This window comes from Anopheles coustani, chromosome X (genome assembly GCF_943734705.1).
Source record: "Anopheles coustani chromosome X, idAnoCousDA_361_x.2, whole genome shotgun sequence".
In the NCBI taxonomy this organism is placed as follows: Eukaryota; Metazoa; Arthropoda; class Insecta; order Diptera; family Culicidae; genus Anopheles; species Anopheles coustani.
Genome location: NC_071290.1, coordinates 5210448 through 5227736, shown reverse-complemented (window position 1 = coordinate 5227736; position 17289 = coordinate 5210448). Strand labels below are relative to the sequence as shown.

Below are 17289 nucleotides of genomic sequence, written 5' to 3'. Positions count from 1 at the left end.
TTTAAATTTCCACTGATTCATACACAACGGCTTTATGTTTCGCGATTTTCTTCTGGTTTTGGTTTTGTTTCGTTTTTTTTTTTGTTACAAACACGGTGAGGAAATTGATGGCACAGTACGCACACACCTCCCTCCCCTCCCCCTCCGAAAGCGTAGGCCTCCGACGAGCAAAAAGAGATCACGAAAGTGGGTGATAAAAGGAAGGGAAAGAGCGGGTGGGAGGAGGAGGTGGGGGGGGGGGGGGATTGGAGGTGACGCTGAAACACACATAAAAAAAAAGCAACATCATCTTACCTGGCGTTTGCGCAAAGCGCGTTACAATTCGATCGAGTGTAGGATGCAGCGAAGGCGGATGACTTCATTCGAATAGGGGAGGTTGGGCTAAAATGCACTCTGCTTTACAATTCACACGTTGCTCTTTCATCTATACATTGCAATAAAGCCCTTTAGCTACGCTTTTTAGACCACGTCAACGATCGAGGAAATATACGGTTCAATTACGCTTGGCATATAATTTTAAGTACAAATCGTAATATATTTACCATGCAGGATATATTGTAACTGTTAGTTCTTTTAAAGTTTATTATGCGATTTAATTTTACCTCACTTTCCCTTTCCGTACTACAAAAATGTAAAATGAAATCAAAACAGCGATGAAACGAAACCTACCCAAGAAAAAAGTTAAACTAAACTCCCCTACTTTCGGCGGAAAACTGCATTTCGATGATGTTGAGCCACCTTTCAAGAGGGTGGGGGGGGGGGGTGAGAAAGAATGTGCATCGGATCGGTACCTATACGGGCGGGCGAGAAAGAGGGAAAAAAGGGAAAGGGAAAGGGAAAGGAAAGCTAGCGTAAGATGCGAAATGCGGCTTAATTTCGGTGAAATGAAAATCCAGAAGGAAAAGGGGGGAGTGGAAAACACAAAACACACATATGCACTTTTCCATACGCGCTCACATTTCTCTCTACCCCCGATGCGCTTTTATTGTCTTCTCCCCTTCACCCGAGCTGGTTTTTATTGTCCTTATACTTCGCACACAGCATCAAGATAGTTTTTCGTTCCTTTTTTTTGCTTTATCTCGTCTCACGCCAATGCTTCACTCGTCGCGATGTACAAATGAGACAGTAGGTAGCTCGTTGTTTGTTTTTTCTTTTTTTTCTAAATTTTTGAATCGCTTGGCGGGAGGCATTTTTCTTTTAAGGCCAAACGGAACAAATCAATGCTTTTCCAACCTGGTTGACAATCCGGGCGGGAAATATGTTGGATACCGATTTCTACCACCCGATCCGCGGCTGCATTTGATGTCTCCGTAACCGTAACACAGTTCCCCCCCCCCCTCCCCCCCCCCCTCCCCTGTGCGCATATTACTTATTTTCCGCTTGCCCGCGTGCCGCGTTTTTGTGGTAGAAACATTTTCGCACTCTCTGCCGTATTGGCATTTCGATCGGAAATGAGCGAAATGTAATCTACTTGTTGGTGCGCGCGTTACAAATATCTATGTTTCTGGGTGTGTGTGTGTGCATTTTTTCATATTACTTTTTTATTGGCTCGAGCTTTTCCAGTTTTTATTCGTTTTTTTTTGTTTTGTTTTGTGTTTGCTGCTTTTGTGTTTCCATTTCTTCCAATGAGGTGGAAGCAATTTCTATTGTTTTTCCCTCCCTCAGCCAGAGGTTGGTGGCTGCAGGGACCAACATTATGCCCCCCCCTCTCTTTCCACCCATCCCAGTGAGCGCAGCATCATATGCGCCGACCATTTTCTATTCCATCGCGGAAGGGGCGCGAATTAATCGGTTTTCGTTATTTGTGCCACTCGATTTTAGATTTGGCTTATTTATCCTCTCTCTTTCTCCCCTCGCAATTTTCCCATTTTCCGGGGGGCCTTCGGGTAAGGGTGGAGAAGAAGACGAAAAAACAAAACAAAAAAACACGTCGCCATTTTCCAACAACCGCTTCCATTGTAACGGCATGTGTGCTGCAGTTTTTCGGTTGATATTTTTCCTTCCCCCAAACAGTCGCGGCCATCCCGTTGCCGCACCGAGGGGAAAAACAATTTTGTTTAATAAAGCACTTGTAAAAATATCACGAAACATCCGCGCGACCGCCCACTGTGCCAATTTTGAATATGGGGCCCCGATGTTGCTCGCGTTCGGAATTCGCAAACAACCGTTTTTTTCCTTTACCAAGCGTTGCCTTCCGATCTGTGAGTCACCCTGTTTACTGCAAAACAGTTGTTTTCGGCAAACCTGCAATTTATTCCCTCCTGGTAATCGTTGTGAAATTATTTACACTTTGTCGCTTAAGGGATTGTCGTTTCGTATAGGGAGTTTTAGTTCAATTAGGAAATTGTGTCGCAAAAGCTTGATTATTTTCGTTGAAATTATCATCATTGATGTTATATTAAGTATCAAACCACTCTAATGATCTCTCGGAAACACAATTTTTTTAGTACTTTTGAACGTTAGTAATCCATTTTTAAATTGATAAATTGTCATCAGTTTTCTCAAATTCGTTTGTTAATCAATGAAGCTTCTCTACAAGTTGGTTGTGTTTGACCGATTTGGTTTTTTGTTGTTGTTGCTTCTCTTTCTCTTTCATAGTCAATAACAAGATAAACTGAAGCTTTAATGTTTACATTATTTAAATTTTAATTCATTTCACCGATAAAAAACGAGTTTGTTATCTTGTACAACGGAATATGTATGTATGCGATCATCAAGAGTCATTTAAATGTGGCTTTGGAGCTACTTTATATATTGGTTTTGTGTCACATCTGGTGCACCTTTCCTTTAGCTTGGTGTTAAAACAGATTGGTCCGAAAAATCACTCGTTTAAGGGAAATCATACCAGAAGCTCATGATGCGTTTGAAGTGAAAATAAAATTAAATACGACAACTAAAACCACGAGCTTCCAGGTGGAAACAAATTTCCGAATCGGCTGAAAATAATTTAAACCGCGGGTTTGTCGCGGCACACAAACACTCACACACACCGGACCTTGCCTGATTGATTGGTTCGCTTTTCCCACAGCCAGTAGCTTGTTCTTTTTTTTTTTTTTTTTGTTACCTCCTGCTCCGGGAAAACGGTGGGAAATGGGTTCGCAAAACCAAAACTTTCTATTGACGTTTGCCGTTTGGGACCGTCGGCGTCGCTTTCGTTTCTGATGACGTCTGGCCGCAGAAATTAGTACGGCGAGAGGAGAGGTTGGGAGGGGAGGGTTGAAGATCGGTCGGAAAAGCGGCCTGCGCCCGACTTTTGAGTGATTGCAGCGCGCGAAACACATGTTTCTACTCCGTCGAAGTTGAAGCGAAGCGTGCAGAAATAGTTCCCCACACACACACACACACACACGTTCAGGTTGTGCGAGAGATTCTATGTCCGTGGATGATGTCATGCGGATCGAAGACTATCGATCGGCGCGAGATTGTGGGTTTCGGGAAGGGAATCCGAGCCGAGTTCGAAACCCGCCATTTCTACAAACAGCGAGGCCAGCTGGAAGCACTTTCCGGGGAAGGATGTTCGCGTCCGAGGGAACATTTTACGATCTTGAAGCAACCCACAATTTGCATCCCCTCGAGAGCCAGACGGCAAGACACGAACAAAGCGTCGCATTAAGCAAGATTAACGCAGGACTACGGGACGCCTCTTGTAGGAGTTATTTTCTCGCCCGCAAGGCAAACACATTTGCCTGCATGTTTACGGAGCGTTCTAAAACGCTTCTCGCTCGGTTTTTCACATCCTGAACGCATTATCAATGCGTCATCGTTCGGCTCGCCGTCATAAATTTGATCGACTGTTGTAAAACCTACTCAACTAAGTCCCGGCGATGGTCTACCACAGCCTCACCCCCTTGTCAAGCTGCACCAGTACTGTTCCTTCGTTGGATTTTAGCACAAGACAAATGAGATAAATAAACACATTTCTTTCGAACATGCACTCTAAAGGATTAGAAAAGTAGAGGTTAGTACTATTCAACTATCGTAGACGTCTTTGTATCTGAATCATCTTGCAACGGTGTTGCACAAAGGCACACCATCATTTGAAAACCCACGGTTTGTGGTTTATTGTATTTCATTTTCAAATGTTCTCTGCCAAGCGTTTTTAGTACACTGTTTTAGTACAGTCTTCATCAGTTCAGTATCATTTACCATCGTTTGTTAAACCGCTGGTTCTCGAAGGCCAAGCAAAGCTTGACACGCTGATAGCCAAGCATTTTGAGAACCCTGTTTTAGTACAATCGTTATAGATTAACACGTTGCGTACCAAGCGTTTTAGTACACTTTTTAGTACAAATTTAGTACAAATTTTTAAATTACAATTTGTTCATAATATTTGTTAAACCGATTGTTTTCGAAGGCCAAGCAAAAACTTCGCTTCCCAAAAAAATTATATAAAATATTACAATAATTTTTATGTTGTATTTTCATTTATTTATGGGTCAAAAACTTATTTGTACTAAAACTGCTGTCACCCATATTTGGGTGACGCGGTACAGAACGTGTTAAACCGCTGGTTCTCGAAGGCCAAGCAAAGCTTGACACGCTGACAGCCAAGCGTTTTGAGAACCCTGTTTTAGTACAATCGTTATTGATTAAATTTGTTTATAACATTTATTCAACCGTCGGTTCTTTTTTTTCTAAGGTTAAGTAAAGACTGAGCTTTCCAAAGAAGTCGTTTTCAATATTACTATAGTGTTTTATGCTGCATTTTAATTTATTTATGGGAGAAACACTTTTTAGAACTAATAATGACAGCTCCATGGTGTTGATCAGCGAATCCGTGACATTTCTTCTTGGGTTTTCGAACATCGGTTTAACCTACCAGAGTGAACCGCTACACATTCGATATTATTTATTTTCCCCTCAGGCAGCGAATGTCCAGGGATGTGTGTTTGGGGCCAGGTTAGATTTGTAAATTAAAACGCGGGGTGTCATAAATTTTCAACTGTCATATTCGGCCGTTACAAATAATGTGTATTTTTTTTATTGCCCTGCAGTTTTGCTTACCTTCCAATCATCTCGCGACCATTTCGTTTTTTTCCGTTCATTGTGCCCCATACACACACACACACATATACACACTCATCGCCTCCCGTGGAAGTGTTGAAGGTGGTAGCGGTTGAACGATCTTTTTACGGGCTCTGCTTTATTTTATTGCCTTCGAATGAAGCCATTCACATTTTTCTCGCCGATCAAGGATGAAGGTTTCGGAAGACATTCGCGTAGGACAATATGTCCTGCATTAGCACCACTTCTCTTCCAGCGAGGGGGTCGCTGCCATCTACCCCTAGCCATGTTTTCCAAGACGCTTGCGGCTCTTTTCCCCGCGCCGATATTTTTTTAAACCGATCGACGGGTAATAAAATAAAAAGCAACCGGACCCCATAGCGCATATTTGACATGTTTAATGTTGCAAGAAGTGGTTTTTCTTAATCTTTTTCGACAAAAAAAAAAACCCCCGTACAAACGACAATAAACAAGGTATTAAGAGAAAATTAAAATCGCGTTTTAATTCCCACTCTATGGCGGAGAAAAAAGGGAAGCGACAAGACTTCGCCACATACCGATCGAAGAAAAACCTCCTTTACACCGAGGGTATCGGTAAATAATTCCGTCAGACGACGTTGCCGGATATCCAGCCAGCAAGCCCGGGCGATAAGATTACGATTACGGTGGAACCGGCTAGCAATTTGAGCGAGTGGTAAAGTTGTTTTATGGCCAAAGTTTATTCCACACCCACACACACACACACAACATAATCTTCACGAGCACGATCCCGGTTGCCCGCACGTTCGATAAGTTAAGGAACTTGCGAAAGATCGGTTTAGCAATGCAATGAAATTTGCGGCAAACTACTAGTTGTCGTTTGCCCTTTCCTGGTTTGTTTTTATTTGTTAGAAACAAATTAACTTAATTCGAGCCGAGAATGCACCCCAGCATAATGTTTGCCTTTCTTTGGCAATAAAACTCTACCCTCTTGCAAAACATTACCATGTCGGGGGTTTACTTGTTTTTCTAGAATAAATTGCATTTGCGTTTTGTTGTTAATCGGTTTCTGCCATATCTGATTAAATTGGGTTATGCTCTGGAGTGGAAATGTTGAGTTAAGCAATGTTTTCTTTTAAGGGGTTGTTTAGCAGAAATTTCCACATTTTCAACATAATTTGTTATGTTTGTTAACTGCGTTTAAGAATCTTTGTTTTTTTTAGTTAGTCATTAACCAGTTAAACAGACCGGTAAGAGTTGTGAAAATCGCCCCGACACTATTTGTCTTCCATTTGCACTCACCGTGTGTACTATGGTTTTGCAAGCGTTTAAATTGTGCACAGTGGTTGATCGTGTTGGTTTTTTTTTTTTTTTTTAAGAAATTGCCACTTTTGCCAAGCATAATATTGAAGTCGTGCGAATAATTCCTCTCGATATTTTCTGGCGTCTTGCACAACATCTTCCCTCCGTTTCGAAATTCTTCGACGGTGTCAATTGATTGTTTGCGCGGTGCTGCTGAAAACCTGACCTTTCTACCGGATGCTCCCGATGGATGGCGGTGGGCTCGCGCATTATTTTATCGCTCGCCAATGGCCTAGAAAATGACGTTTCATTCCACCATGCCCTCTCCGTCTCTTTCTCTCGCGCGCGGGAGTGTCGCAATCCACGGGATGCACCGTCGATGCGTTGGAAGAGAGAGGGAGAGTGTCGTGTGATCCAAAAATACCTCGACTCGATGACTGGCGAACGCATTGCGCGCACACACACACACACTGGTGCTCTAGTGCACCCACCAAAAAATTTGACACCGTAAATCCCGCGGTTGACGCGTATCTTCACCACACAGCCCCCTCGCCCAACTCCCCCGGCTTCCGTTTCGCGCCCACCGAGCGATTTCAACAATTTGACATCGTTTTGCCCCGTGACCAGGTTTGGCGAGGAGGAGGAGGAGGAGGAGGCGAAAAGCCCACTGTGCCGCCGCTGTCAACGTCTGAGATGTTGTTGCACCTTCACGTGGGGGGGAGGGATGGGGATGCAAGCTTGTAATAGTCTAGTTTCGGCGGTTATTTATAGCGACACGACAGCAGAGAGCCGGCCTGGCAGCATAATTGCTCACGCACGCACGCACGCACGCACACCGGCATGTTTGGCACGGGCCCCGGAATATGCTGTTTGCCGTGTGATCTGCTGAGGGCGCAGGAGGAGGGTAGCGATCCTCGTAATCCCTATTATCATCCCCCGCGAAGATGCTATCAGACTGTGTATCTTAATTCCAAGATGACAGATGCGCAAACTCCCCTCACACGCCGGAAAGCAGCGAAAGTATCTAACGCGGTCCGATGCTCATAACGGTCGCGCCGCAAATCTTTAAAGCCCCGCGGCTTTTGCAACCCGCCGTAAGATATGATGGACGATGGGCGCGAGTCCATGATCGGCGGGGGGAGGCGGGAGGGAGGTTGTAAGCGGTATGGTGGCGTGTGCAACAACGCGAGTGTGTTGTGAATGTTTATCACGCGATCTCTAAGGCAAGCTGCCCGGCGTCTCTATTTATCTTTTCACGCCCCAAACCAGGTGGGGCAGGTGGGAAACCAAGCGAGGGGGGGGGGGGGGGCAGTGGCTTGTCAAATCCCGTTTGTCAACAGTCAACATTTGACTGGCTAAGAGGAAACCCCCCTGATCCGCTCGATCAACAAAGAGTGCACAGTGGGCCGGCTGCTGACAAACATCGCGATCAAAGTCTCTCGTTCAATAGAAGTAAAAAACAGCAATATTTATCATGGTACAATCATATTCATTTGACCGCCCGCAATTTTCCATTTATTCGTAGGAAAATTAGGCTTGGCGGTGTTCAGTGTTACGTATGCACCAACTTGGACTTTCAGTTTTTGAAACTCTCCACGAAACCCAAAATGTCAAATACCTTACGGTTTACTCAACATCATAAATAACTGGTATTCGCCAGACGCGTGTCATTTTTGATAGCCTAGCTGTCATTAGTTCTAAAAAGTTTTTGTCCCATAAATTAATGAAAATGTGGCTTAAAAATTATAGGCATAGTTAATATCAATTCTTTGGTTGGCTAAGTTTTAGTTTAGCAATCGAAAACTGTCGTTTTATTGAATGTTATAAACAAATTTTATAAAAAAAAATTGTACTAAAAACGTACTAAAAACGCTTGGCAGTCGACGAGTTAAACAACAAGATGTGGGTGACAAGTGGAGTATTCGAGTATTTTTTTTGCAGTAAAGTGTTTGATGCTAGTCCGGTATCAGATGCAAAGCAATAAGTTGAAAGAGAATACATGTTGCAAATATGGCAGGTCTCTCATTTCTACAGCTCTTATCGACACACGATCCTAGGTGGTAACGTGTGTGTTATATGGTTCTTTGTAACACATTTCCCTCATATTGTTTTACTTCTGGCCAAACACACGACAAACGACGGGGTTAAGTGAGCTTGCAAAATGGTTGGTTGTGGGTGCAATTTCCACATAGTTGATTTATAGACTTTTGACCTCGCCTGCTCACCTCCGGCTGACCACCGTGTTGTGTGCGAACCATAAAGGATTGCAACTCGATTATTGCTCGCCCATGTTTTTTTTTTTTCCTTCCGTGGGCAAAACAAAAGATTGTGCGTTACCTTCGCTGAAGGTTGTACGGGGGGATCGGAAGCCGCGCGGCGGGGGTGTCGCTTTGACATTGCATCCAGTGAACCTGCGCTTCTGTGTAACGCATCACCGCGTTCGATCGGCCATTTCACCCTTCCCCCGAGAGAGAGAGATGAAGCGGTTCACAACCCTCACCTAGCTCGATGAAACGCACAGCGCTTTGTGTTACTGGTGTGCTTGTTGTTGTTGTTGCTGCTGCAGGACGAACCTGACACAATCCGGCCAATTCGGTTGACGGGCGGGCATGACGTGGCGTGTTAGAAATGGTTTACCTTTATTACAGCGTCACTGTTGCGGAACGGACCGAATCGACATCGATAGTCTTTCCCGGCGGGGCGGCACATTGGCAAGGCACGGGAGATAGCTAGGGATCGGGCCGGCCAGTTTATCAGTGCATGAACTGGTTGATGGTGCGCTGTGTTGTTGTTGCGCCTCCTCCTCCTCCTCCTCCTCCTCGGAGGCCAATCGCGCAATCGCTTGCAATCGTCGTCCGGCCAACGCCGATACGCCCTGCTCTACGAGACCAAGACGTTTGTCGACCTGCCTTGACTTGAATGGCGGTAGGATTCGAAGCCCTCCCGCGCGCGTTGCAAGTTTCGTTGTTATCAAACAAAGCGCCCCATATGCTCCTCTCGAGGCCACCGACCACCGATTGGTTCACGCATCTGTGACGCATTTGACGTGTGTGTGTGTGTGTGCTGCGGTAACTCGGATCTGTCACCCCGGGCGCGTCCGCATGCCCGGTGGAAGATAACTGCGCAGCCGAGCGAGGAAAGTGGAGGCTAAACAATCGAACCGTTCTGCTTCCATACCTTCCCGCCGCAACGCAACATTCCAGTCGCTTCCATCACAAAACCCGCTCGTCCCGTCAAAAAGCGAATATTTATCGAAATCCTGTGGTTTTTAGCGTAGTTTTTTTTTGTATTTTCAACAGCAAACAACAAAATAATGCCCGTAGCTTCATAAAATGCTGCAACACTCGCCAAATTGCAGAAACATAAAACAAAGCGCCCGAATAGCGACGATTCCTAACGCCAGCTGTCAGCTGCTGCGGCTCAGAATAGATAGCCCGCACTGATAACGTCAACGCCGAAAAAGGGGAACTTCAGCGATCAGCTGACTGATGAGCCGATCGATGACCCCTGAGGCAGTAGGCAGCGTCCCCATTATTCATTAAAATCTTTTCTATTCGCACTCGTTAGGACGAATCCTATAATCCTGTAGCGATTAATTCAGTTGCATCAAAACACTGGGCATGGAAAATGGAAACCGAAAATGGTTAGCGATGTGTCAAAAGTTGGGAGGCTGCTGGATTCATGTGTCAAATGATGATGATTCTTCGGTTTGCGTCGCGAGAATATAGTTGACTATGAGAAGAGAAAGCAATCGTCCAATTCCAATTGTTTGTTGTTCCCTTGTGACGTCCACTGGAGATGCAATCACGTCGATCGGTGTTGATCGTTCGTTCGAGACGTAAAATGAAAACGCACTCGGGTGTTGTTTTTTTTCTTCCAGAACGCCGGAAAGTTGGTCAAAGAAAGGCTAACCAAACTCGTGTGCCCACACACACACAAACATACACAAAACTACCCACTCCCTTCCCGGGGCGCGTCGGGATTGATCCCCCTCCCTCCTCCCCCCGTCGAGTATCTTCCCCCGTCTGCCGGAAGTTGCAGCGTGGCCAATGTTTGACTCTTTGTGTGTACGTGTTTTGTAGGGGTTGCGATTCGGTTCAGTTCTGTTCTGGTGCATGTTCCATATTGGTGCACATACAACATACAGTTAAAAGCAAAGGGCGGAGGGGGAGAAAAGGCAAATCCAAACAAAGAACCTTCCATACTGCTCTGGCGCGCAAAGGGGGTGCTGATAAAATGTAGTCCCGGACTGGTGGCTACTTCCCTTTACGAACTCCTGCTTCCGTCGCTCGCGGAAGGGGGGATGTTTTTATTTTGATTCCGCCTCATCTCAACGCAATTTGCAAGATCGTTGTTGCGGTTCTCTTTGTGCGTTGAAGCAGTAACACCTTCTGCACACGAACGTTGGATAATTTTTGAAGTGACGTTCTTGTCTATTGAGAGAGATAAACATCAAACTGTTTCCCTTTTTTTCATGTTTTCGCAGACTATAGGTGTTAATGGTTCTATGTTGAATAGTATTTAGCTATTCGCTACCCAACAAACTGGAAAAAGCACTTGGATTTGTTCGAGTATGGAATGAGGTAACTTTCCGAATTCGATTCTTCCGCTGAGTGTTTATAAACCGAAACGTGTGTCATTTTGCTCCGAAGGTTTCATCCCACGATACAACTCGTCGTGCCAGTTCATCATTATACTGTCCACTCCATTCCTAAAACATTCGTTATGTGTTTTTCCTTCTTGTTGTGGAATTTGGATGTTGACAAATGGATGGAAAATATGTTAGCATGCTGTAAAAACGTCAAACCGATTTGCTCAGTGTCGGTTTCATTCGATGGTTTTGCTCGTTAAACGTTTCGTTTTCGTTTTTCTATCGTGCATGCTTCACAACGCTAAATATGATTATTATCAATGTTGTAGATTAAATAATACAGCTCATTAATATTTCTGTACAGTTTGTTTACCCGCTCGTAATTGCCGGTTGACAGTTCGCTTAAATTTGAAATGTTGAATTAAAGTTGCTGTCTGCACTCTTTAGTATGCCCTGATTCGGCTTCAATAGCTAAACAATATTGTGTCAAGCCCCCCCGGCGAGTGCCTCGGAAAATCGATCGTCCCGAAAATCACAAACACAAACGCTGATCGAGCGCGTCCCACGCCGGAGGGTTTGTCGGGAAAAAGGTGGGTTGGGGGGGGGGGGGGGGGGGTGTGCATTGGAGCGTGATCCCGCTCGCGGCGTGCATAATGCACGTTTCCTTTTTCCGTTCCTGCCCCCTCCGGGCCTTTCTCTTCCGGCTTGAGCTTGAGCATCGGAAGCATCCAAAATAGAAACAGGAAACAGGCAGCCAAATCGGGTGGAAATGCAACACCAAAGAAAAACGCGCGATCGCGATCGGTTTTTATCACCTTTCGGTGTGTGAAGTTGCTTTGCGGGGTGTGTTACCTCCTTTGCCAAGGGGTTTGCGAGTGATAATCGTTAGTCATAACGGCAGCGGACACGTTATGCACGTGATAAGCACGCTGCGGGAGAGATGGGCATTGCGTTTGCCACACCGCATTTTTCCCGCACCCACACCAACGGCGGAAGGGAGGTGTGTGAGGGGAGGATGAACGCGCTTGTCGAAGGTAAAAAATATAGTTCACTTCCTGCATCAGGAATCTCGGTTTTGAATTAAAAATTGGCGATTGTGCAATCACAAACCGTTGTGTGTGTGTGTGTGTGTGTGTGGCGTGACTGCCCTCACTTTCTCTCCCTCCCCCACGCTTCCTTGGGTGGAAGTTATGCTGTTATGCGAGAGCGGGGCGGTGCATGCATATCTGCCTGGTGGATTAATTAGCAGCGGGAAACACCTTGGGTTTGGCTCGCGGTTCGCACACCCGAATGAACCACATTTCCACGGGTGTTGCGTTTTTCCGCAACCCTCTCCCCCCTCCCCTCCCCTCCCCTCTGCGTGTGGGTGGACGTTCGATTCGACTCGTGCCGTTTTGGAAGATTTCGCGAAGGAGGAGGTGCAGCGTTGATCATCGATGTGTGTTACTCCATCGGACACTGGCCTAGCGTTTTGTTGTCAGACTTCCGCACTGCAAAATGCAACCGGAACGCTTCCGAGTGGCCGCCAGGTGCCTCTCGCCGTTGCGCGTGTCTTCGCGCTAGTTGTGAAGCATTTTCCAGCCGTGAAAAGCCAACCGATGCCGCCCGGAGGCGGAGCGATTTGTGTTCGAAGTTCGAACATTCACCGGGAAGCGAACCGATGTTGAAATACCTAGCCTTAATAGATTCAATATACGTGTAGAAAGCACATCGATCTTAGTAAAAAATCCTGCAAACTAGAACAAAACCAACGGAGAGGATCGTGAGAGTGGAAGATTTTCGCAAAATACGAGTTTTGTTTGTCGAAAAGCGAATGGAAGGATTAGAGACGTGACAGTGAAACAGTCTGCTCTAGTAGTGAAATGAAGACATAAACACGTTATAAATGTTAGCTATACTGCATGCGAATCTGGGAAGTTTGTTTACATTCCATTTGACGTTTGTTTACATTCAGTAAGATGTGACTATTGTCAAGTGACAACGTTGACAGCTCTCCAAAATCGGATGCAAATCGATGCGGCTTTATTACACCGTATATACAGTGTACCGTGCAAAGAGTTGCCAAAGACTTGGTACATGGCTAAGAGGTACTGCTGTTACTATCAAAACCCAAGTCGGACAGAAACCAAGTCTTGTTGGCATGTCGCTTGGTTAATTTTAACCTTGATATGTTCGGACATTAAATATTGAGTACTTCTAAGCGAAGGGAAAGGGTGTCCCCCGCGCACCACCGAGGAGAACTTATCTGTCTTTCTCTACGTTTCCTCCCCCTCTATCGTTCGCTATCGTTCTCCACTTAGAACCTGTTCCCTACTCTCTATCACTGTCTCTGGTTGCCTGTTGCCGCACTGACCCGGTCGATCCGCCCCTCGCTCTGCGTCGAAACAATAGAACAAATTAGTTTATCATGTCTTCTCCACTTCTCCACTTGCTTAAGAGAACCATCGCCGAACAATGTCGCAATGTAGCGAGCAGCGCGTGAGCTGCTATAAGCTGGAGCGTACCATCGACAGAGGTGGTTTTGGAATCGTACATCTGGCGTCGCACATCGTAACGGGCCAAAAGGTCGCCGTAAAAGTTCTCAAAAAAGACGTGCTGGATCCTGAGTCGCTGCCGAAGCTGTACAGCGAGGCACAAATAATGCAGAAGCTTAAACATCCGCACATCGTGCAGCTGTTTGAGATGATCGAACGCACCACACGAATATGCCTAATTATGGAATACGCGCCGCTTGGGAATTTACATTACTATATCCTAGAACACGGTAAAATGCAGGAGCTGCAAGCCCGCTCCGTTTTCCGGCAACTCGTCTCCGCCGTGCAGTACTGCCATCAGCGGGGCGTTATACACCGGGACTTAAAATTGGAGAATGTATTGCTCGATAGCCAGATGAACAGCAAGCTGACGGACTTCGGTTTGGCGGAAGAGTTCACCCCCGGCACGCCGTTGAGCACGTTCTGCGGTTCGCCAAATTACATTGCGCCCGAAATAGCTATCGAACTCCCCTACGACGGTCCAGCGGCAGACGTGTGGGCGCTGGGTGTGATACTATACGCTCTAGTTACCGGCAAACAACCATTCGATGGCATCACGCTGTTACACTTGCGCCATGTCGTGATGGCGGCACAGTATTCCATTCCCGAGCACGTGTCGTCTGATTGCCAGCTCTTGCTGCGCAAAATCCTCCTCCGGGACGCAACGCTGCGAGCTAGCCTCATATCCGTCATGAGTGACACATGGCTGAACACGGGTTATGAGGGAGACGAGCTGAAGCCGTACACCGAACCGCCGCCCGATCAAGATCCGGCACCCGAAAGGACGAACGGTGGTTGCGAGGACCTCGAACCGAAACCGGCCAACGAACCGCTGCACGATGTTGACGATCCGACGCCCGAAATTACGAACGCTGGCTATGCGGGCGTCGTACTGCCACCGGCCAACGAGCCTATGCCCGATCTTGCAGATCCGATGCCTTTCAGCGGTGGACAAACTCTAGACGTCGATCTCATCCTAGCCGCTGTGTTTGTTGTAGTATCGGCTGCGCTATGGCTTTACTTGTTGTTTTAATTTTATATCCTTCATTTCATTATATGACCTTAATTTCATTCTACGTCCTTAACCGAAAAAAGGACCAACCAAATAAATTCAACTTGCAGAATGTTTGTTTTCACCAACCCCCTTTTTGATAGAGGGCACGCGACAAATTGTGGTTAGCTGGAGCATTTCATACAGATCGAAGATCTATGACAGTTTGCCGCTCCGTGTTCATAGCGTTGGCAGTTGCTGAATATTGTATTAGATAGACCGCCTTTGCTCGTCTTATCTTTTCGTTTTCAATATTCAGCTTTTTGATTGCCACTGCATTTAGGCAGCTCCCGCTTTTACTTGTTCCGTGGGTGTAGTCCATTAGCGTGGTCTTCTTTTCAACAGAAAAGCGTTCGACACCGTTTTGATGTTACTGTTTTGACCGGATTGATATTGCCAGACGATGATAAAGGCTGTGAAAAAACGTTCCTTTTATTGATTTAAGTTTAAGTTTAAGTGTTAGGTGAATAATGTTTTTTTTTTCTAAACTCTAGTCATCAGTAGTCCCGACTAGTGATGAGAATAACAACTCTTTTTAGAGATTTGAATCAGAGTGAATAATCATAACGATGATTCGAATCTTTAAGTCACTCTTTTGTGATTTAAAACGTGTAAAATGATTTATTAACCTTCGAGGTGATTTGAAACCTTAACTGGGATTCGAATCCCAAAAGAATGAACGAGTGGGTAAAAGAGTCACTAGTCGCCATAGAGAATCGAATCCCAAGTTGTGATTCGAATCCCAAGTTGTGTTTCGAATCCCAAGTTGTGATTCGAATCCCAGTTTGGGAATCACTATATGGTATTCGCAACCCAACAGAATGAACGAGTTGGTAAAAGAGTCGCTAGTCGCCCATATAGTGATCCCAAACTGGGATTCGAATCACAACTTGGGATTCGAATCTCTATGGCGACTAGCGACTCTTTTACCCACTCGTTCATTCTTTTGGGATTCGAATCCCAGTTAAGGATTCAAATCAAAGGGAGTCACAAAAACTATCTGTTAGGATTTAAATCGTTCATTCAATATTAAGATTCGAATCACTCACTCATTCTCACTCAGAGCGCACATCACTAGTCCCGACGATGCTCGACGAAGAAAAGGTTAAGCAGAGTTATGGTTTTAACTCGATACTCGGGGAGTTATGTTTTAATTTACTAGTTACAATAACGGCCTATTCGAAATAGTAGATATTTCATCGATTTCCTCGTGTTGTATAAACCTTGCTGTACAGTTGTAAACTTTAGACTGTGTCGAACTGTTTCAGAATCGACGGTTCAGTATTAGTTGCATTTTTAGTGTATACAAAACTCCATAGATATAAAAAAAAGGCTAAAATATGTAATAGTACCTGCTGAAGAATATTGCTTCAGATGTTTCATAATGTTCCTACCGACCGTGTGTGCCTTACCTTATAAACGATGAAAAATGAATCGACACATAATTGAAATAAACTGATCGTCGGGTCGTGGTATTTTCATTCAAGTTTCGAAACAAGTAAACAAGTTACAGATGTCTGCAAATCTTCATAATCATCACCATACGTGCCCGGTTATCGCTGTTTCGCTCTTCGGTTAAATAATGTCTCTACGCTATGACTTCGATCCGAAGCATCATCAAAGGGGGAGGGAGAAAACAAAAATGCAGCGAAAAAAGTGTGTAAAACATCGAACACAAAAGCTTGGGAAAAAGCTCCCACCTTACGGTTACACGATTGGCTTACCACAGCGTTGGCATGCCGATTGTTTCGCCCGGAGTTTTCCTCCCCGTTGCGTCACGTTGCCTTCTGGCGATGAACCCCGTTGCCGCCGCCTCCCGTTTTAACCTTCAAAATGAAGTGAAGTTTTCTGATCAACGCTTTTCCACTCCATCGCCTGTTTGGAGGTGACAAGTTTTTCCGAATCTTCTCCCATCGTACTCGTTAACTTCTTCTCGTTTTGTTCTGCTCTCCATAATAGTATCCATTTTGCATCGCCACTTGTTTTCTGTTTTTTACTTCTCTAATGTTGTACTATTCACTTTATGTTTGATTTCTTTCTTGATGTTGTTGTTGTTGATGTTGTTTCTGGTAAAACAAGCTCCTAACGTGCAACCTTTCGGGCCTCTTGGGGCTTGTGCAGTTTGCTAATTTCGTTTTAATTTTACTGTTTTCCGTCGTCGTCGTCCTTGATTGAAGTAAGTGCATTTTTATTGGCGGTACCGATTTCCCGGGCCGTTAAAAATTAAAAAAAGACGGGTCATAAAACGGCGTTTAAATCGCCCCACGAGAAGGAGGGGGGGGGGGGGGGGGGGGGGGGGGGTAATAGGAACCATCATCTCTCGTCCGACGGGTGCGGTGCGTTCGGTTTTGGGTTTGCTTGCGGTGTGATAAAAGTGTCCTCTCAATTATTGATATTTTATTTGCCCGAAGATATTTTATTCCCTTGCCTCCCCTCCCCCCCGCCTTCGAATCCCATGAACCCCCGCTGGGGATATTTAGTAGTGGTAAGCCCCGTCGGCAGGCGTTATAGCTACATTATGGTCATTGGTGCCGGTGTTAAAACGGGCTTCCAAAGCGCCGGATCGCCCTCAAACCACGCGATATGCAATTTGCATTTGTTTCGTAGGGAGGGAGAGAGAGAGAGAGAGAGAGAAAAAAGAAACAAGTTACGAGCTCACATTTACGACCATATTTCTCGTTCTGATTCACATCCCTCTGAGGAGTTCTTTTCTGGACCGGTTTCCGTTTTGCATCAACCAGCAGTGCATCACTTCTGGGGATCGTAAGCGAACTTTTAATCAAAACGAAAACAGGACACGAGTAGCACAGGCGAGGAAGAGGGGAGGG

The 17289-nt window shown here is 45.5% G+C and overlaps 2 protein-coding genes across 2 annotated transcripts in view; both read left to right on the top strand.

The window, feature by feature from the left end:
* LOC131268668 (F-actin-monooxygenase Mical) overlaps nucleotides 1-17289 on the top strand; it is a 58391-nt gene that overhangs the window by 12501 nt on the left and 28601 nt on the right. The window lies entirely within an intron of this gene.
* Nucleotides 13331-14443, top strand: LOC131268896 (MAP/microtubule affinity-regulating kinase 4-like). Its single transcript, XM_058271191.1, has one exon. It carries the CDS (start codon nucleotides 13331-13333, stop codon nucleotides 14441-14443), a length of 1113 nt encoding a protein of 370 aa, XP_058127174.1.